The sequence below is a fragment of the Pygoscelis adeliae genome, unplaced genomic scaffold (assembly GCF_000699105.1).
Source record: "Pygoscelis adeliae isolate BGI_AS28 unplaced genomic scaffold, ASM69910v1 Scaffold181, whole genome shotgun sequence".
NCBI classification, from domain to species: Eukaryota; Metazoa; Chordata; class Aves; order Sphenisciformes; family Spheniscidae; genus Pygoscelis; species Pygoscelis adeliae.
Genome location: NW_008824360.1, coordinates 1,577,505 through 1,599,642, shown reverse-complemented (window position 1 = coordinate 1,599,642; position 22,138 = coordinate 1,577,505). Strand labels below are relative to the sequence as shown.

General features: G+C 38.1%; 1 protein-coding gene across 1 annotated transcript in view; it reads left to right on the top strand.

The window, feature by feature from the left end:
- The window catches only part of DAB1 (Dab, reelin signal transducer, homolog 1 (Drosophila)), a 147,164-nt gene that overhangs the window by 22,194 nt on the left and 102,832 nt on the right, over positions 1-22,138 (top strand). Inside the window, exon 2 of the mRNA XM_009319799.1 lies at positions 1,880-2,079. Coding sequence (XP_009318074.1) covers positions 2,013-2,079 — 67 coding nt within the window. The 5' untranslated portion in view covers positions 1,880-2,012. The remainder of the gene's footprint in view (positions 1-1,879; positions 2,080-22,138) is intronic.

Here is a 22,138-nt window from a genome sequence, read left to right as displayed (position 1 = left end):
GAGCGGTTCCGTTGACGGTAGGGTGAGGTGGTTCCCTCACAGCACAGTGAATGCATTGATCTGTGCCGGGACCCAGCGGTCACTGCACGTGGTGTCCCACCGTAACCGTGTTTGGGGGAGAGACACCTCCTTGTCCATGGACCTGTCCAAAGAGCGCTTCAGATCCTGGAAGATTGTCAGTTTTGGGGCCGTTACCTTACTCCTTTTCTCTCTGTGATCAACCTTCATTTGCTTTGTCCTTTTCTACTGCTTTCTTAACTAAAAATGTTAATCAGAATGCTTTTAGTTTATTTAGGTGTTCCAAGGTGTATTTAAGCAACCACTGCAACTTTGATTTGTAAGTTGCTTTATTTTTCCTCCTTTTTGCTATGCGGCACTTACTCAGACTCCATAGAGGGGGAACAGGGACTTTTGTATTTCAAAATCAGTTCAGCAGATTTTGAAAAGCTATCTTTGAATATTCCATAATACACACACAGATTTGGAGAGCTTATTAAAGAAAGCCCCTGACACACTTCAGCAATATTAAATCACTTCAGACAGTGCATGGCAGCGTAATGTTACTGAAGCATTTTAAAATGTTAAAAGAGCCTGGATTTGAAAGTACTAGTGGCTTTACAGCCCTTACTCTGAAAAGTGATTTAAACCATCAAAATTATTTCAATGTTTGCAGTGTATTACTTTCTTAAATGACAAAGAAGGGACATTAGTAAATAACTATAACTGTAGTTAATCTCTGGCCAGCTAACCAACTGATACGCTGGGTTAATTTCTGTATTAAATGCTTATTTAATAACTGGGCAGCTGTTCAGACAGGCCAGATGGACTTCAGTGTAATTGTGCTAATAATGAGAACTTTTCGACAAAACGAAAGGACAATAAGAAGATGCATTTAGTGAGGGAACATCACGACAAATGGCTTTAGGGCAGTGTGGTCCTTTGCCCTCAACAGACTGGCTGAAGTAGGTGGCTCATCCTTCAATGCAAGAAGGACCAGCAGTAAGAATTGGAGTAAGGGTTTATTCTTTGCTTGGTTGTTTATTCTTTATGTATTCTTTGCCTCCGCAGCCCATACATCCCCAGTCCTACTTGCAGCCTTAAAGCCTGCCTCCCTCATACTGCTTCAGCACATTTCTGCAGTTACTGCTGTGGATTCACGGCCGGTGCATTTGTGTATCTCCCCAATAAATATATGTTACGTAAAGCTGTAACTTGCTCCCTAAATGTTATCTTTTTGACCCTATCCCATTTGTATTTTGTAGATTTAGTTAACTGTATTTTCAGAGTTCTTCGCAAGAAAAATTACTAGATGAGTGTTAACAATTACAGCTTTGATTACATGGAGGCAGATTCTTTTATACTGGAAACATTATCATAAGCAAGAGGAGTGGCAAAGTATGATGTTCTCAGTATGAGTAATTAATACATTTTTCATTTGTCTTTGCTCAAGTAGGAGAACGAAAGCATTGAAAGAGCATTGAAGGAGCATTTGAGGAGTAAAAATCTGAACTTACTATCTGGCAATATGTTTTTACCTTGGAATTGTTGCATTTAAGAATTGAGTCCCTGCAGAATTTTTTGCTTTTGGTGACATTTCCAGCTATTTCCCGGATTGTAGTCTTTGTCCTGCTGCTGGTCCAGAAGTACAGGTCTTCTGTACACCTTGTGTGGTGTCTCTAGCCTGTGAAGGCATCTCAGATGTGCCAAAACATCTCAAACAGGACTAGATGATTGTGTTTAAGCATCTAAAATTGTGGTCAATTGACTCTGTAGATGGAGAACTTCATAGGTTCCTTCCTCAGTAAGCTTGCAATGGCTTTTTTTTTTTATGTTTTAAACTCAGAAAATGACTGTTACTTTTTGTTTCCTTCTTTAACAGTGCTCAAAAGGAGTCAATGAGATGAACTGTTTGGGTTATAGTATCTGAAAGGCTAAATTATTCTCTTGAAGAGACGTTCTAAATGAGCCTGACCGAGATCCTGGATCTGTGTGAAGAGGACTAAGGATATAGGATGTCAACTGAGACAGAACTTCAAGTGGCTGTTAAAACCAGCACAAAGAAAGACTCCAAAAAGAAAGGTAGTGACTAATTTCTCTTTATTCGTATGTATTTTGTAATTTAATAAGCTCCTACATCCACCACCTTTTATGTATCTGTGATTCTTCTGTTATCTGTGCACTCTGTGAGAGTAAGATTTGTTAAGCCCAGTGGGAGTCTGGTATGGGAACGTAGGATTTGATTCTCTGACATTAAAAATATATCGAAATATATTTAAAATGTAAGAAAAAACTTATGTATTATAGTTTATTAATTTTTACTCTATGTATATATATTGCAGTTGTTTCACAAATGGAAATACAATTTTAAAAATTACTCTTAGCAAAAGATAACTTTTTTTACTCTGTTGATAATAAATTTTCTCCTAAAGGCTTTGTTTCTGCTTTGCTTTGAACTAACCAGAGCTTAAATGCACTTTTTGTTACCGGAGGGTGAATCTTACTGACACTTTGTGAAGTTACAGAGAACTCAGTAGCAATCTATAGAGAGATTAATTGTAATCTGGTAAAGGAAATATAAACAAGGAGAAGGAAAACTCAAAATTAAGGAGAAGCTGTGAATAAGTGCATGGTTAGATAAGTTCATATTTTTATTTACAATTTTGCATCAGATTGCAGGGCAGTTCTTTGGACAGATAAGCATGAGAAATGGGACTATATGAATTGGTGCTTATGAACAGGAGTACTGAAAGATTTTTAGTAGGGATTTTTATCCTTAGATTTTTATTAGTATTTTTATTGCTTATGTTTTTAAGTACTGATGAACTTGGAAGCCAAGACCTTGAATTCTAGTGGTAATTCATGTTGTTCTGTGTAGCCATCTTTGATATTTTTTTTTTAAACTTATACAGATAATGAAATTGAGATTGAAAATAAATTTAAAATGAATTGCTCACATAAAGTAAAACAAAAGTAAAAAATCATACTTAATAGTTTTAATACTTGAGGCAGCAAGATTTGAACTCTCATGAGCTTTTCAGTTTGTCAGTCTGTTTCTTTTTGTGGGTGTATAGCCATTTACTTCTGAGGATTTTTTTTTTTTTTTTTAAGACAAAAAAAAATCATCTCATCTTGGCTCATATATGTGTGTGTTGCAAATTTTGCTCATGTTAGATGTCTGAAAATAACTTGTTCAACTTTTTGGCAGCTGTACGTTTTACTGTGGCGATTCTACCAAACCGGTATTTAAGGCCTTGTGTTTGCTATAACTTTTGTATCAGAAATCTTTATATTAGTGTTTCTAAAGAGACACAGCAATTAAAAATTTTAAGCGTTTGTTTGGGAAGATGGTTTAGAATCCTTATGACTACTCTAGGCCTAAACTCACAAGGAAAAAAAGATTCGTTTAAGATTAAAAAAGCTGTAGTTTAGAAGGGCAAAAATAGGGGAACTTTGATGTAAATGAGAATGTGATCTGAGAGGGATGTTCAAGGCAAGTGGAGAAAGTGAAGATGGTTTGGTTGTATGATCATTCAGTATTTTTGGGCAGGCAGGAAATTAAAAAATGACAGTTCTTTGCAGTATGGATAACATCTTTTTGATGTGTGTCTCCTATGTTACTTCTGCTGGAGGGTGAAACTTTTTGAAAACAGCAAACAACTGTTTTAGCAACTTGATGTTTATGTTAATAAAATATTCAGCATCCAACTTCTAAAAACATTTTCATAAATCATAATACCTGAATGCTTCTCTGCACAAAATCTGATTCTATTCCCCAAATGGAAATTCTGAGAATTACCTTTACTGCTGAGAAGTATAAAATATGTTCTCTGGCAGCGATCAGAGCTCCCTGCAGCATGTACAACTATCTGAGGAACTGGAAGGGACAGTGTATGGCAGTAGTCCATCTCCAGAATTAATCTTGTTCTGTATTGTATGTGCAAGTTTGATCACATCCAGCCATCCGAAGGCCTCACGGTACAGTGAATGCTTTATACAGACAAGGTATACAATTCAGACAGTGTTTGCTATTCAAATCCCATGTAATGGAAGTCAAAAGAAACTTGGTGTGCTCATTTACTTGTCATTGAATTGTATGTATTTGTGTATATTTCTACAGATGAGCCCTCCCCTGTATAGTGTGAATGATGGACATGTGAAAAACAGGGAAATATTTTTTTTGTTCTTTTTTCCCCCAAGTTCATTAACTGCAAGCAGTGACAGGTAGCAAGTACTAATGTGAGGTTTCTAATGTTACTCATCAATGAGTTTGATTATGCAATGGAACTGAATATTCCCAAGAAAATAGTCTTTGCTTTATAAACAGAAATTTCAGCTCTAATGTATTTCCAGTGAATTGGGTACTTCTGCAAGAGCCATGCAACCGTTTCCATCCAGAGCAGGGAGGAGCCTCTTTTGCTGTATTATCTACTGTTCTGGTAGTTCTCCTACCATCTTCAGTTCACAGCACTATGCTGAGAAAGAGCAGTAAGTGTGATAATAACTTTTTAATGGAACACCTGTCCCACAGGTGCATCCCATGCTGAAGATCTGAGTGATTAAAGGGGATAAGGGTTAGTATGGAGTTAGTGCATGGGACATGGTTCTTTCCTGATCTCAGCATAAGTCTTCTGTGTAGTGTCAGCTAAATCTTTAAATCTCTCTCTATCTGTATAAGGATATAGTAAGGTAGTGTTTTGTACTTGAAGTGTTGAAATAATACAAAGCTTAACTCCTAAGATTTGTAAGGTATACGAATATAAAACATGATAAAATGTTGCATGATAAATGCAGGCTGCTGTTCTTATTGAAGTAGAAAGCTCAAAAGAAAATGGTGGTTATTCAGATGATGTGACTTGTACACTTGTGGTATAGTGCCTATCTTGAGTTAAAGGCACTGTAACATCATTCGTTAAACAATTTAATAACCTGGAGAGGTTAGGGGAAAGGTCCAGGAGGAGTCTCATGGTATTCAATGAAGGCGAATGCAAAGTTCTGCTACTGGGATGGACTAACTCCCTGCAGCAGGGTAGGATGTGTGTTTGAAGTTCTTTTACGGTTTCTTAAAATTGCTTTTAGACTCTACTGCATAGACTACCGATTTTTTGGTGACAGGGAAATAGTTTGATTTCTGCTGCAGATGGGGCACATGGCATTAATCTGTAACTCCTGCAAAGTTACAGATTTTACCAAATACTTCATTTATGTGTTGGGAATACTTACTTCTTTTTGTAGTCGTATGCAAAGCAAGTCTCTTACAAGAGATTATTTAAAATATTTCTCATTAGGCACAGTGTTTTTACAGCCATAAGCTTTCTAGTTATAGTCAACTCTTCAGTCTCTCTCCATTGTCATCAGAGCTGGTTTGTAAGACGGTATTCTGTTCTAAACACTGAAGGATTATTACTACAGTTAGGACAAGAATTTACATACGGAATCCACTCAGAAGCTGCTATTTAAGTAGAATCGCAGCTGTGTAACTCTAATGTGCAATAGGTAAGTTCAATATTAACATGATAATATCAAATTGTAATTTTCTATGTTAACATTATCACCCTGGATAATCTTAAAAATAGGCTATTAAAAATCAAGTACTAATTTTGCCTTTTATTCAGTCAATATTGATCTGATGGATCCAGAATTCAGTAGGCTCTAGAGATGCTACCTGGTCATACTCCCAGCACAAGGTGAGTTTTAACTGACTTGAAGACACAGTTATGAAAACGGAGGTGAGCCAAGCACGCACCTTCCTCTCCAAATTGTCGCTTTTTGCTCCATGTACTGTGAAGGTACTTACCGACTGAGGACCCTTGTTTCACCCTGACCTCCACAGCCCTCCTTTCTACACCTTACACCATCTTATGAGCTTACAGCACACTAGATGCTATTAGAGGAGATTATATTTCTGCCATCCCGCATCTCCAGCCCTAATCTTCATGCCACTCTTGGCTGATATCTACTGGTAACTGTGTTGTAATTACCTTTTTTGAGAACTTGCTCAAATTTTAAGAGACATTTTGAAGAGGTTTCATGTTGCTCTCTAAAAGGAAATAATGCAAAATTTTCAGGAGATTTAGAAAGCTCTGTTCTAGGACTTTTTTGGTGATTTTTTTTTTGTGTGTGTGTGTGTGACTTTGCCAAAAATCCATGTGTTCTTTAAGAAGCATTTAGAGAATTAATGATTCAAATAATGCACTTAGAGGCTGGGTTTGTTTGGTTTTTTTCATTTGTTTATGTCATCTGATTCATTGAGAGGTGAATAAACATTACGTGTGTTTACCACTCAGGATAGGAAATTAGAATTTTTTATTAGTCAGAGTTGTTAGAAACATAAACCACGTTTGTATTGTAGTACATGGGAGAAAAGCCATTTTATAAGTGTGTATGGATTATTGAATCAAATTGAAAACATTTACTTGAGCTATTGGAATTAAAATCAATTTAGAAACCTCTTTGGGGAAAATGTGTTGCATTGATGGTGAATCCACACTGATAACTGCCTTGGAAAATCCTTTCTTGCAAAATTAACTTAAACAGGAAAATTGAAATGGGGGGTCAGTAAAGAAGTGAGCCAGGCTACCAAATTTGAATGCAGATCTGCATCTGCCTGGGGGAGGCCAGGAGATTTTTCTAGGGATTTGGTTTCTTCCTCTTGCACTTAAATTCTGTGATTATTCTATTTGAAGCTTTGGATTTTTTTGCAAAATCATCTCTCATTATATCCCCTATATGGAGTCTGTAGTAAGACTTTTGAGTCAATTTTCAAAATTACAGGGACTTTGAAAAATGGAAACAAGATACAAAGAGGAGCTCAGGCATGTTGACAATCAGTATAACGATCTTTGATGCTAAGGATCCCCGTGGGTGATATTCCCTTATTAAACAGGTTTCCACTGCAATGCGTGGGAAGCACGTGGCATCTGGAAACAGATTTCACAGTAGGCAGGCCGCCAAGCCGGGGATTGCCATTACTAGGCAGTAGGAACATGAAATTTAGAGGGGATGTGATGTGCTATGTCTCTATCAGAGCTAGATGCCTTCTTACAGCCATGGGTTGGGCACTTTGTTTTGACTGAATGAATATACAAGTTCTGAAGCTGTGCTTGAGGAGGAAAAGCAAAAGTGGACTCTGCTCAGGGGGCTGTTTAATGCCAGGTAAGGAATTACCCTGCTTGCACCAGCAGAGTAGAGGGTGTTGCCTGGCAGTGCTTTCTTGGTCATAGAAGACCTGAGTTTGATCCTCTCGGGATCAGGATGGCAAAAAGCTTAAGTGTCCCATTTTAACTGTCTGACTACTAATTAAAAGGAGTGCAGTGGCTCCGGGACCATTCATGTTTATCGGATTGGGCCTCTGGCAAAGTCACATCTATTTCCTGGGTTTTTTAAAGTCTAATGAGAGAGTGGAGTCAGTCTAACTATCTAAAGGAAAACCTTTGCATCCCCAGAAGCAAAACTCTAGTCATACTAAGATCAAACAGGAGGTACCTAGTTAGTTTAAAAGCCTTTGGGGATAAACAGTCTTTAAACAAGGTTATGTTTTGTCATTTTCAGTTTTCATCATAGGTGCCTAATGCTACCCAAGTCCTGTTTTGGATTTCTTAGACCTCATGTGAATCTAATCTTTGGACTAATCATTGCTAAATTTGAGAGTGGGATAGAGGTTTCTGGTTGGTGTGAAAGTTGCAATTTTGCTGCTACAGAAATCTCGATGCAGATTTTATAGGTTTATTTCCAGATTGGAACTTCAGTTTAAATTAATAAGTGAACAATGATGGCTGGGTTTTTTATTGGGTTTAAAATTATTGTTATTATTTAACTCTTTATTTTACATTATGACTAACAACATTTAAAGCATCATCACTATAATGAGGCATTTCAAGTTGTCAGATTGGTATAGGTTCATTTATTTTTCTGATTACATAGCTAAGATTCATGGAATCCAGCAAAATTCAAATTTGATCTAAAGAGTAGGGCACAGTCAGGAGCTTATTTCATTGACGGGGAGTGGATTTGCTTTGTTTCCTTACAGTAGTTATGAGTTTTTCAATAATTTATAGATCAAATAACAGCAACATTAATTGATACACTAATTGAGTCCACATGCCTGCCTTTAACAAATCTCTTTTGTGAAGTGGTTACTGACAATATTAATTGCACATCTTTTGAGTCTTGATATAAGTTATGAATTCATTCTCAAGTTGAAAGAGGGTGGGAAAATCATTAATTTTGGCATTGTGCAGCTATAATTAACAAGAGTTATCCAATAACCTATCATAAATTAGAGAGCTCATGAATTCTATTTTAAATACGACGTTCAACCAAAGGGGGTCTATGGTTGTGTTAATTGAAGCATTCTTTGGGGGTGATGGATGTTGTCTCTTGTTGCGGTTAAAATGTTTACTGTTCTTTTTAATTGAGAGACACGTCTGCCTAAGTTAAGGTTGGAGCTCTTGTTACTTTGCTGCTTCTCAGTAGAGGAATCAATAATCTGTTGAGTGTTAAGAATAACATTTCCTGAGAGCTTCTGTTATGTTATCATTTCTCAATGTTTTAACAGTCGTCAAAGCATTTCAGTTGAAACTAGTAATTAGGAGCTTAATGCAATGCATGTTCCATAGAGGATTTGGCTCATGTAACAGTCATTAAATACAGGTGGGTGTTACTGTGCTCCAAGGCTGGCTGTACATTAGGAAATCTGTTGGTTGCTGGCAGTGAGGATCACCTATGCATCCAGTTCAGCCTGTGCTGTACGTTGTTTCTGGCTTCATCCACTTACACTATTAAACTATATCTGAGATTTGATTGAAATGTGGAAAAAGTGAGGGGCTGGGGCTGGTAAGGAGGTAGAACTTCCAAACAGGCAAACAAATTAATTTTCAGTGAAACTTTTTCTCCACTTGCAGTCATTGAAAAGGCTCCCAGCAAAATTTGTATTAGGACCTTTGTAAATGAAAAGTTTTCTTTAGAGAGTTCAGGGAAGAAAATTCTGTCATGTAATGAATATAACTGAGCAGGAGTGACCTAATTCATCTAGATTAGTAGCTAAAATGCCTCTAGAAGTTTGGATTAGTGGAAGTTTCCTAATACGGCTCACATAGAAATATTCTAGAGGGACAAGTATGTTGATGATGATAATGTTTTTATATCATTCTTCATCCAAAGATATTTGCTTGCCTAATAAATATTAATGAATGACATTTCTGTCAGCATGTTGCATTATGTGCATTTGACCATTTCTACTTTTCTGAAACATCTTACCTTTTCCATTGACATTATGGGAAATTCTGCAAGTAATAATAAAATACCTCTAACCTGTACTTTACAGCGAGTAACACTTTAATGTATCAGCTGTATTGGTAAACGCTCCCATTTTGCTGAAGGGAAATCAAAGATAAGTAAATCTGGAAAATGAGGCTCGATCCCAGCAATCTTGGAAGCATTAAACTGCTCACCAATTTTCCCTGAAATAAATAGATAACATTTAGCATTAATGTCATATACACGTTGTTGCAGTGTATACTTTTTCATATTACTAGAGAAAATTCCTTAAAACTTATCTAATCTTACATAATTTATGGAAAGTAATGAGCTTTTATGACCTGTGTACATATAGGGGAAATGTAAATTAATTTCAAAGGTGGTTAGATCTTTGCAGCAAAAGCCAGCGCTGATCTCTCAATTACTTTCCTAAAATCACACCACAAATCAGGGCAGAGCTTGATATGTAATCTGAGGGTCCCGTTTATTATTTTGTGCTCTAACCAATATGTTTTTCTCTCTCAGTAATGATATCACAGTAATTTCATTAGTCAACTTGTGAAGAAAAAAGCGTGGAGCAACATACAAGTTAAAGGAAACATGCAGGTTTTGCTTTGTGTATTTAAGCAGCCAAAACCAGAAGTGTTTAGCTAAATATCTTAGTAAATTAGTCACAAAAACTTTAGGTGAAAAATAACTGTGTCCTTAATCTTTAATGTCATACACCTTTTGAACACTGATCACTTACTGGTAAGAAAAACTCGCCCACAAAATTGGTAGCCTTTTGAAATATACTGTGGCTGAATTTGTAAGCCCTTTGTTCGTGCCTTATGGCATATTCCTCTTTAAGAGCTCAAAGAAATATATAGTAAATTTGGCCAAGTAATAGGCTCAGCCTCCCTGTGATAAATATGTCAGGCCCAGACATTCACTGTGCTCCTCAGGAGTAAAGAAAAGATGTGGCTGTGATTCTTGTAGATGATGTGCTCTAGCTATATAATCAATATTCACATTATTGGCCATCCAGAATAAAGGTAATATAATATGTAATGTATTTGGGTTGTCTGACGGCACGGTGGATGAATGTGTTTAAGTATAACATTGCTCTTCGAAATGAATTCCTCTTAGAGATAAATGTGTCCTCAGAAATAATTACATATTATTTGTATTATTTTTAACTAAACATTGTTACATATAATAGCTAGTGTCAGTGTAAAGACAGGAAAAAATGCATTTCACTGCTTTTACAGTTGGTTGGTTTTGCAGATGAGACCATATACTTAGTTTGTTTAGCTAAATAATGTGTTTGTGTGGGTCTCTTGTATGAAAACAAAGAGCCGAATAAAAAGCAAAATAACTTTTTCAGTTTTTTAAACTAGGCCAATTCTTACTGAAATCATGGGTAGGTGTATTATATGCACTTAATTGAATTTTTTTTTTTTTACAATTCTTTCAAAGTGTATTTTAATGCAAGTGTCAGATGATCAGATCTTAACGTACATCTATGGATTTTGAACAGGCATAGTGAGTATGAAAAAGAATTAAGGTCCCCTGCAATGTGAGCAGCGAGAAAGAGGAATTTTTTTTAGAAACTAGCAACCGATGCCAAAGACAACTGAATGCTTTTGGTTTTGCAGGAAAGGAGAAATCAGAGTAGCTTTGCTCTCCCAGGAATATCCCCCAAAAGATGTGTGTAAAATCCTGGAGTCCTGCATGAAATAGGTTTTGGATACAAAGGAAGACGTGTCTCTCTGGAGGGTGACAGTGGAGGAAGCCCTGACAGAGCCAGGTAGCGAATGTGGAGACATTGCCAAGGGTCAGACTGGCTTCTGTAAGTGGGTTCTGGCCCCTGTGAAATTGTGGGAAACCTGCATCCTGAGAGCAGAGTGGTGGTGTACAATAATGGTATGAAAACCACCAAGGGTAGTCCTCATGCATGTATCTTGAGATCCAAAGATGATCCATTTTCTAAACTGTTCTGAAGAAGGCAAGTCTTCCCTGCTTGAATCTGTGTATCCTCTGTGAATAGAAACTGCACATGAATCCAAGCCGTAAGGAGCAAATACTTTAATGCTCATTGACATCTTTCCTTCTACTAGTAACGACAGTGAGGCCAAAGCTAATATGCCAGCATTGAACTAACCTGAGATTTGGAGAAGGCCATCTTTCAGACTGTTGCTGTCTGTACAACCATGTGTGGAGGCACTCTTGACATCTTACACCCCACACTTTTCTACTTTGACACTCCCTGAACAGCCAGTGCCTCTCCCCCACAACCACTCTCCATAGATGAGGATCAGTGGAGTTGACTCACTTCTGATTTAGACACAGTGTTTATTCTGTTCATGTTGCCCAGGCTGAAACACCAAACAATAGGGGTTATCACTTATTTGCAAGCAGGTGAGTTTACACACTTTATTTACTATAGTACTGTTGGCTTTTCCCAATTCCTTTTATTTATGCTGTTGTGCAGCGCAGGAGGGCAGTTGCCAACAGAATATCCATTATTATTCTGACAAGAACAGAGTAGCATTTCACTTCCATTTCTTGGAGACAGCATTACTCATTGCTGCAAAACAGCAATAAAAATAGGAGAAGTAGGGCAAATTATCATTTGGCTGCTGAGTTCTGAAACCGCCCTTCCTTGCTCCAAGTAGATTGTTTGAAGTGGAGGTGCAAATAGTGTATGGTCTCTCTGGGCTTTGTGTCTGCTTTGTGATGTTTGCATTAGGGAAGAAAACAAGTTGTTGCTCCATCAACACAAAAGTCAGTATGTGTGGAACCAAAGATGTTAAGGTGATCATGTTTCCAGGATCTTCCATTAGAGGTAATTGAATCTGGAGGACTACAGGGCCCTGGGGATTCAGCCTCTCCTGGCCTGATACAAGGCTGCTGTGGTTTGGTGTATCCAGATCCAGGCAGCAGCAAGGCTGAGCATGTATTCCCGATAGGCGTCTATACGCACACTGCAGACAGCCATACATACCACCCTACACAGAGCAGAGCTTTTACCAGCCCCCACATAATCAGAAACAGCACCTATATACACATGAACAACACAGATGGCTCAGTCCTGTTCCTGCCCTCTGGCTGATCAGGTACGAAGTTTGCTAGTGGACACACTCCCCCTCCCTCTCTCCCCCCTCGCCCCGGTTTTCTCCATAGATGATGTTAGAAATTCAGTTTGTTCAGTAGCTGTCCCTCCCAACATCAGTCTTCTCCAGTTTTTGGCACCTGAACCTATGGGCCCCTCAGGATTTCAGCTTCTTGCTTCAGTGGCTGGCGCTCAGACATCTCCTCCTACTTGTCGGCCAGTCTGACTTGAAGTTCACTAGTGCTCCTATGCCGGCTCAGAATGGGGAGCATGCCTACAGTGAAGTCCTGACCCAGGAATACGGAGTGAGCTTAAGGGGAAAGGAGACTTCAAGTCACGCTCATACTCCTGGGTTGTGGGTCAGTGTTTTGGGAGGCTGCTATGTGGCTGTGTAGCACAGGCAAGCCTCTGCGCTTCCCTGATTTGTCTTAGCTGTGAAGGGGATGACTTCTTGTGAGGGATTCCTGGGACAGCATTGTGTCCTCCTACCTTACCCATAACTGACCTCAATGACTGCAGCTGGGGAAGGTGGGAGATCCTCCTGGCAGTGGTTTCAGTGGTGGTAGGATGTCCTGCTTTGGGAGAGCCCTGCAAAGTCGTCCAAAAGCACAGAAAGCTCTAGCCTTGACTTCATAAATATTAACATTTCACAGAAGTCTCTTCTACAAATGATGGGAGGAGCAGCTTTCTCTGGGTTCAGCTTGCTTTAAATGTCTACCCCATTTTAACTACTATCAAATGTTGAACAGCTAATCTGTGATCTGTAATTACACCTCTGATTCTTTTAGTTTAGTTAGAGGAGAAATTGTATAGTGAAAAGGATGATTCAGGGAATGAAATAAAATTAAGCATACTAAGTCTTTTGAGGTTAGCTATTAATTTAATTTTTAGATTTGAAATTGCCATGGAAGTAATAAGAGGGTAATATTCGCATGTCACAATAATGTGGACTAGCATGCTGATAACTAGGTGGAAGGCAAAAACAGCAGTAGTAGTTGACTGAATTAATCTCTTTTTTTTTATACCTTGTATTGCCTGTATAAGTTATACATTGAACTCAAATGTGCAAAGTCACAGAAAGTGAATTAAATGCATCAGGGAAATTGGGTGTACTCTCTACTTGGGCATGGCTTAAGTTTAACATTGATATGGTTGCCTGTATGTGTTTAGTGTTTGCTATATTTACTAGTGTAGGGATGTTTATGGATTGCATTTTTTTAAAAAAATGCATAGACTCTGAAGCGTCTCTTTAAAATTAATGTGTTGCCCTTCTCAGTAAAACTGGATGTGGAAGAACATGGCCTCTACTGTTGTGAGCATGTCAAAAAGATGGCAATGCTAGAGAGACACTGGAGATCAAAATGAAAGCTACCTACAGAGTTCTTTATCTGTCTCACCTATTTTCTTTCTCTTTGCTAGACTATAACTAAAGCAATGTGTTATATCTATACTTTTATATTTAATTGCATTAAAGAAATGCTGGGGCTATAAGGTTCAGCACTAAAATTCTAAGGAAGCACAGACTCAAAGTTGCCTCTGTAAGCCTAATTTAACATCCCTTCAGGATATATGTTTTCATACAGTTTTTAATGAGCTGAGCTCATATTGCTATTTCCTGGAGACCTTTGCCCTGTTCGGTGAATGGAAGGACAGCGGTCAGGGAATGTGCTCCATTTGGTGCTGCTTTCTATGCTTGACAGTCAAGATGGAGCTGCCTGCTTTGTTTGCGCGATACCCCAACCCAAACGTGAATACATGAATATTGATGGAAGCACCAGAAGATCTGAATTCTTTACATCTTAGAAAAATTCTTTTCATATACTTCTTAAAAAAAAAAAAAAAAAAAAAAAAAGTCTAGCAACAGGTAGGGATTTTGGTTTGGGGTTTTTTTAGGTGGTTTTTTTTTTTTAGAAAGGATTTGAATGGTTTTAAGAAGGCAGTCTGATAAATAGCTTTTGCAAAAGGTCACATCATAGAGACATGAAAGGAACTGGAAGAATAAAATAGTCACAATATCCAAGCTGACAGTGGTGCTTCAGTAAAGTACTCAGGTAGATGTAAAAAGGAAGACAGATTGGCTCACATGAGAATTAAATAAGGCCATAGAAACTGTAGGCATTCAGGAATTACTCGTGGATATTTTTTCAACAAAATGAGCAGATATGTTAACACAGGAACTTTTTGGTAGAGAAGTATTGTTTTCAACTAAGGCTTCATTAAGGAAACTTCCTCAGATGCAAGATAATATTTCAGAAAGAGAAGCTTTGTTTGAAAGGAGTTGGGGATCCCTCCCATTCACAGGGATGGGAGAAGAGCTTGACCCTCATGCTGATTGTGCGGCATGATTCTGGGGGGAAGTCCCATAGCTCTGGTGATTACCCTGGGCCACTTTGGCATATATATGTCTCACCATTTTCTTCATCCTTTCTTCCTTCTTTTGTTTGCTTTTGCAGCTCCCTTTTCCTTTTGGAGAATATCAGAACAGGAAAAATCTGAATATTTTGAATGTGGATCCTATTTTTGAGCAAGCTTTAACTGGAAGAAGGGAACAATAAGTTTAAAATGAATAGTCTGAATGACTGGAAGTCAGTGCAGGGCTTCAGAGGGGTGCAGTAGAGCAGTACTCAGGAGAGATTATTTTGGCAGCACTTTCTGAACTAATAAGAGGAACAAGTGGTGAGAAGAAACTGAGATCGCAGCAGTTGTGAAGAAGTCGGTTAAGATACGGATGCTTAACATGGCTACAGGGTTAGAACAGAGGGGGATGAACAGGCTTGCATGATATTAAGAGGAGGTTTAGTAGAGGCTATCTAACTCTATTTAAAATGATGGAAAGGCCCGTACTTTGCAGCTCATCTGTATGTGCATATGTTAATGAGGTCCAGGATAATGCAGGTTTATCTTCTTTCTCTTTAGGCCAAGTCCTTCCCTACCAGGCAAGTGTAGGTAATCCCACTACCTGCTAGACTACTTACTTCAAGGAAACAAACACTACTTGGTTGTTCAAAAATAGCTTGAAAGGAGTTGTAACAACCTGAAAGTGTGCTTTAATGCTAATTTGTAGGTTCATGGGTGCTTTTTTTTCATATAGAGATATTTAAGAGAGCAACAGGGATCCTGGGGTCAGATCTTGTGACAGCAGTGAACCTCCATTGTGTTTAAAAACATTTGGTATGTTATATTAATTTCATTAATCATTCATTTTAAATTATCTCATAACCATTTTCAGGGACATGGTCATTTCAGCAAATAAAGATAAAGTAAATATATATCCCATATATTTGAAAACCTAGTAAACTCTCTGCAGTAATTCCTTAATTCAGTAATTCCTCATATTCTATTCAATGCATAAACTGCCAATATACTGAAAAGATTATGAATATCACAGAGGAGGTTTGGTGGTGTGGTTTTGTTTTTTTTTTAATCTTGTGCTGGAACCAATCATTTGGGGCTAAATGTCCATAGAGCAGTTGGGAACAGGAATTTTAGTAAGTGAAATTATTGTGTGTTTATATGAAATACTTTGTGTCTTTGTATTAAACTCCTCAGTTCTTAAAACAAAAGGTAATTTAAAAAAAATATTTTGAGGGAAGATTTGAATGCTTTTCATAATGAAGCAATCAATGCAAATTTAAAGGTGCAATAAGAACTTCTATAAACATACTATGAAAAGGTATTTCCTGTTGCCTGATGATCATCTGTTAAGATAGACAAATATAAGAATGTCACTGTTAACAATGTAACCTGACTTGATTTTTTTGTTACTGGAGTCTAATTTTATAGTAAGACTTCAGCAATGGAGGAAATTTGAAGCCTGTAGGAGTTGTTTTTCACCTTTTACTCAAAGTTCAGCTTCCAGGAAAGTCATATCAACGTTTAATCCATTTTTGAATATTTCATAATGAGAAAGCTCATTTGTGTAAGAACAAATGCAACTCCATCTTTTGTAGCGAAATACCAGACTCATGGCAACACTTCTGTATTAGCTTGAAGTCAATGGTGGCAGCCTTTCTTTTCTTCTGTAATGACACCCACAGTCTCTTTCAGATTGTGGGGTCTGAGACCGCAGGGTCTGTTGGTAACACAGGGCAAAATACAGCATTTAATCTCCACCAGTTTAACCATTTAAGGTCTAACAAAGTGTGGAATAAATTTGTGAATGAGGTTCTGTGTGGCTGGAGTTCAAAAGACAAAGAAGTTTCTCTTCTTCCTGAGAAACTCTCATTTAGAGCTGTTGGCAAACACCTTTGTGCAGAATTATCAAAGAAGACTTTTATGTTTTATTAAAAAATATTAAATTTGTATGCTGCATATTAGACATTGTTTTTCCACTACTGAATTGCAGGGGAATGTGCTAGTTAGAGGGGGGAAAAGATACCAAAGGTATCTCTTAGTGTGTTTTTTCAGAAGTGTGAAGATACCTTGAAAAATGTAACTTGAAACTCATGTGAATTTACTGACCATCAGATGAACTCAGTGAGGTCAGTATTATATATTCTGTCCTTTCTTCATACTCCTTTCTATACAGCGTATCTCCAGCAGATAAGTCTAAACCGTTACAACATCATCTTTCGCTAATGCCCTATAACCTCTGCAGGGCAGATTTTGTCGTTCCTGTTACCACACTAATTACATCCAAACACAAGTCTCTTTTTTTTTTTTTTTCAAAGGAGATAATGTTTGGAGGAGACTGAATTCTCTAAGGTTAGTAATGAAATTTCCATTTGAAGTAACCTAGTTCAAAGGGAAAAATTTCCCCTTTAGGTTTAGACCAAAGGTTCTAAAAGCCTGAGATGTGAAAATAAATAGGCACCAGGTATAAATACCTTTCAAATTATGTCTCTTTAGACTTGCTGAAATGTGTGGTTAAGCCTCTTTCTTGCTGCTTTAAAATATTCAAGGTTATTGGCCTGCATTAAACTCAAAACCCTTTAAATACCTTTTTTTCACCAACTTATTCAGAACTGACAAGCTGAAAGATTTAGAAATGGGGGTCTGTGAGTGGAGGGGGAGAACAGATTTGAGAAAAGGAACTGGGTATTTTCTCTTAAAAATGTTCTTTAATATTTTTATACACAAAAGTGAATTATTTTAATTGCTAATAGTAGGTGTATAATGCAACCAATTCCTTATTGCTAATACTGCTTATGTAAGCTGAGCATCCCTGGAATATGGGTATTAAGTCAGCCAGACTGTCATGTCTAGAAAACATTAATATGCTTATGCTGGTATGACCAAGGCAAAATATTCAGAGTACATCACCTTTCAAAGTTCCTTTGCCAGCATTTAGAGTGGGATTTTCATTTGATCTGTTGTGTATGATGGGCACTGAGGTCTGAGATTTCATAGTCAATATGTTTCTACTTATCAGAAATTCATTTACTTAGAGATGTTAACTTACTAGTTTACGCACCTCAAGCCTAATAGTAATATTAAGTTAATTTAAAGTCACAGTTGTTCAGGGGAACACTTTTTTTCATGAAAATTTCAACTTTGAATCTGGAATTCAACCATTAGATGAGAGAGTTTGGAGTCCAGCGAGAACAGCCTTGTCCCAGTGTACACACAGCTGGGTCAGTTCTTGCCAATGGCGATGACAGTATTCCTCCAAATGATGATGTTTCATGTGCCAATTTAGAAAGGGAACCGGATCACAGCCTGATGCGAAAGCTGGCAGTGAATCCCAACAGTCATTATGTTAAGCTGAAGCACTAGATTCATTGTATGATCGGAGGTAGGTCTTTATGCTCCCTTTTTTTAAAAACCTTGTAACATGTAAGCAGTATTAAAGATGGCAAGATTGTGCCAAAAGCGTTGAATAACTCTGAGTATATCAAGCCATTGTATCCTGCAGATTTTTATTTCATATGTCAGATGGAGGTGTGGCTAAAGCTTCATATGACTGTTCTTTAATGTACTTAACCTTTGTACCAAAAGCATTTTTATTCATGTAGTTGGTAAGTATGAAAGGAGATTGGAGCAGCATGCCGTTGCAAAACTCTGCAAATGCTATAATCATGGTATTAACCTACTTCAAAGCCTTAGGAGCACGCTTACTTTGTGAGGGTAGTAAGAATGTTTTCATCACTCCGAGTTCACTGACAGATTTTGAAACCAAATCATGTTCCTTTTATTTGTGTCTCGAAGTGGAAGGCTACAGTGGAAATGATTGTTCCATTTTACATTCAACTTAGAAGAATAAGAATTTCTCATGCAGGCACAGAAAATGTGTAAGAAGGTTTGTATTTATTGCTGCTGTGCATAGATGCAGAGATTTTCCTAGCACCCGGAATGTTGTTTTAGGAAAAGGAATGAACGACTTGGTATATCCCAAAATAATTTGCCAGTCAACTTTGGATTGCAGCTTACAACAGTTTATAGTCATTGCAAGTGGAGCCCTTTCAGCTCTTTAAGCACAAGAAGCGAGCATAAAAGGCAATGCTCATGTGCACCATGTACAGTTTTCATGGTTACAATACCAAAAGATTCCATGTGTCTAAACCTAACCTGGTTCTTTAGTTACAGACCCACGTACAGAAATTTTAAGTATGGTCAGGTTTGTACCCAGCTGTACATGTCCTGATACCTCTTTCCAGTTCTTCTGCAACTGAAATTCAGCTTTCCAGATTCACTAGCATGATTTTGGGAGTACTGCTGTATGTGAACAGCCCTGTTAACATATGAGTATGTTCAGAGAAAGTCACATGGAGCAACTGATTCATTAAGGGCTGTGCTGACCCCAAAATGGAGCCTTCAAGAAAAGAAGACTACGAAGTGGGAAGGAATAGAGGAACAGGATTGCTCTAAATAGAGGAAATGATCTAGAAGTGCAGCTTTTTCGGAAGGTATTCAACAAAATAGTAACCTTTAGAAATGGTTTCATGTCTTATTTATCATTTAAGGATCAACTTTTGTGTTCTCTTTACTCTTTATTTTCCACATTAGCAAAGATAACTAGTGCAGGTTTATACAGAGATGATTACTGGAACTCCAGGGAATCAGGATGTCGCAGGGAAAGGATCCATTGTGCAAGGGCAGGGGCGGCATCACCAGCGGGAGCACAGGGAACTTCTTTGTTGAAAAAGCACTTCCATGACAGCAAAGCCATCAGCCACTGTCTGGAAGAGTAGACAACCAGCAATACCGGGGAAGTGAAGAAATGCAGACATTAAATATCATTACTGAGGGCCATCCAAAACTTGTGTTTAAGACCTCTCCTGATATTAATCCAGAGTCACAGTTTGTTGCAGGCATCTAAATACTCCTTCTGTACTCCTGCTCTCCCATGAGTTTTCTCCTGTATTGCCCCTCAAAAGTGTCAAGGATAAACACCTGTGGCTGGCACCAATCTCATACTGCGTCTCAGGGCTTGCATGATTGCAGTGCAGGCCTGCAGCTGCTTTCCTGCTCAATATCTCATATGGTAGATGCTGCTAGTGGGGTTGACTGGTTATCCATGGACCAGCTGCTCCTAGGGTTTGTGCCACAGAGTGGGGGACAGACCAGGCGGTTGTCTCACCTGGCGAAGCTCTTGGCTGAAAGCAGCCCTGCTGGAAGGCATGGCTCACTTGCAGACCAGCTGCAGGGCTCAGTAGTTGACACAGGAAAGGTGTGTAGTCTCTACCATTCTTGGCTATTGCTATTAATCTGGTTTGTTAATTTTCACTAGCCATTGTGCCTGAACCTGCCCCACAGAACTCAGTACATGGTCATGGCACTGCATCTCTGGTATGCCATGTCTCCTTAAAAAGAGAAGAAGGTGGGAGCCATTTCTAGATAAATGATCTCTGTTTTCCTTCCAGTTAATTTTTAGTGAGAAGAAGCAACAGCCAGTTTTCTAGTTTTAACCCCGCTCATAATAATAGCGAGTTGACAACAACAGTGAAGAAGGGAAAATTCACGCCTTTACAGCTAAACATTTTGTTCTGAACTGTATTTTAATTACAAAATGTCACTTCATGATAAGTGAAACCACCTTCTTCTAGCTGGTTTCAATTAAGTTTTGTTTTAAAAAGGAAGAATAGGTTTTAATAAGGCTCAAAATACATAAAAATGTTTTGTTTTGATTTTAGTGGAACAAAGAGGATTTCAGTAATTAATAACTTGAAGTTATCTTGGCTGTGTGCCTTGGTTTCTTGCTGTCCAGGTTGCTCCTTTTACTGGCCAGTGTCACCACTGGCTCCAGTGGGTGTTACCTTTCCAGACACTGAAGTGCTGCATCCCAGATGCTAGCAGAAAAAGTCAAACCAGCCTTGTGCTTACGGTTCCTCTGTGCTTAGAGATTTTTATGGAAATATGTACACAAACATGGACTCACTTTATGATTAAGGGTTTTGCCTTAAAGGAGGAAGCTGTTTCCAGGAACACCTGAAATTCCAACAGAAGGGTTACTATTTTTGTCTTAAAAATGAAGTTGAGCCTTTATCCTCTAATACATCCTCCTCAGAGATTCATCCGGAGCTAAGAAAGTTAATGAAAGCCATGTAGGTGACCACTTTAGATGCATAGGAAAGTGAAGTATTCAGAGCTTTCTTGCTTAGGGTTCTCTGTGAGCAGCAGCACCCAGTTCGAATCACCGGGAGGTGACTGTCATAACACCAGTGGAAGAGTGGCTTGGACTTTGTTCTTGAAACGTGTGGCTTGAACGTGTGCACTGAAAAACAATTGCAGCTTCCTCTGGGAATGAGAGTTACTTACTGATATAACAGCGTAGGTCAGCTTGGGCAGGGATACACTGACACATTTTTCAGGGAGTATTCCTGACAGCTTCCATTTGTTTTTCCAGTTAAGTGGAAAATCTAACCTGCAAATTGGAAACATTTAGTGAGATAGTGAAATAGATGCGTTTTAAATAAGTAAAAACCTGTCTGAAAAGAGCAGGAGTCTTTACTCTTCACCTCTCTTGGGTAAGTTTGGGCTTGAAAGATAAAGGTCTCTGCTGATAGTTAGATCTTGCTGTGGTGAATAAACATGATGCTGTAAATTAACAATTTTAAATTGGCTGTTGAGGTAGTGGATTCATCAGAAGACAGTTTACTAAATATATTCTGTCTGGATCCTATCTGAAGTGCTGTATCATTCATTAAGCTCCAGGCTGAAGTATCTTTGAGATTTCATGTAAGCAAGAAACCTACCACAAAATGTTTACACTCTTGTGGGAAACTAAGAAGAGAGAATAATTTTTTCTAGTTTGCTAGAGCTATCCCATTTAAGACAAATTTGCTAGGGACTCTGCTTTGGAACTAATGCAAAAGTTTTGCACATTTAATGTGGTGGGCTGAGCTCTCAGTTGTTCCAAAATAGATCTGCTGAAATCAGTGCAGACAATTTTCCCAGAAGTCACCAAACCAAGACAATATTTTAAATTATATCTCCTGTTAGCTGAAACCAGACTTCTACAGTATGGAAATGTGCTTTCCTAGAATATACATTTTGAAATGGACTGTTGTATTTTTGTATATTTTTAAGACTGTAAGATAAAATTGTTTTTCAAGATTGGCCATTCCATCCTAATTAGGACTAGCTGAAATAAGTTTCATTTAAACATTACTAGGAAATTCAGAAGCAACCAGTTTTCATAACAATCAGGAATGAAGTAACTTAAAAATAGTTATGAGCAGCCTCTGTTCATTAGTGTGTGAGTGGTCTTGCGGAGTTGCTGAGGGCAGGGGACATGGCAGTGATTTCAGGGAATCGATGGCCCAGGTGTCTGTCCATGGCATGACGTTTAGATAAGAGAAAATTTGAAAAAAATGGCACTATCCTCAAGATGAAGGCTTCCACCCCCCC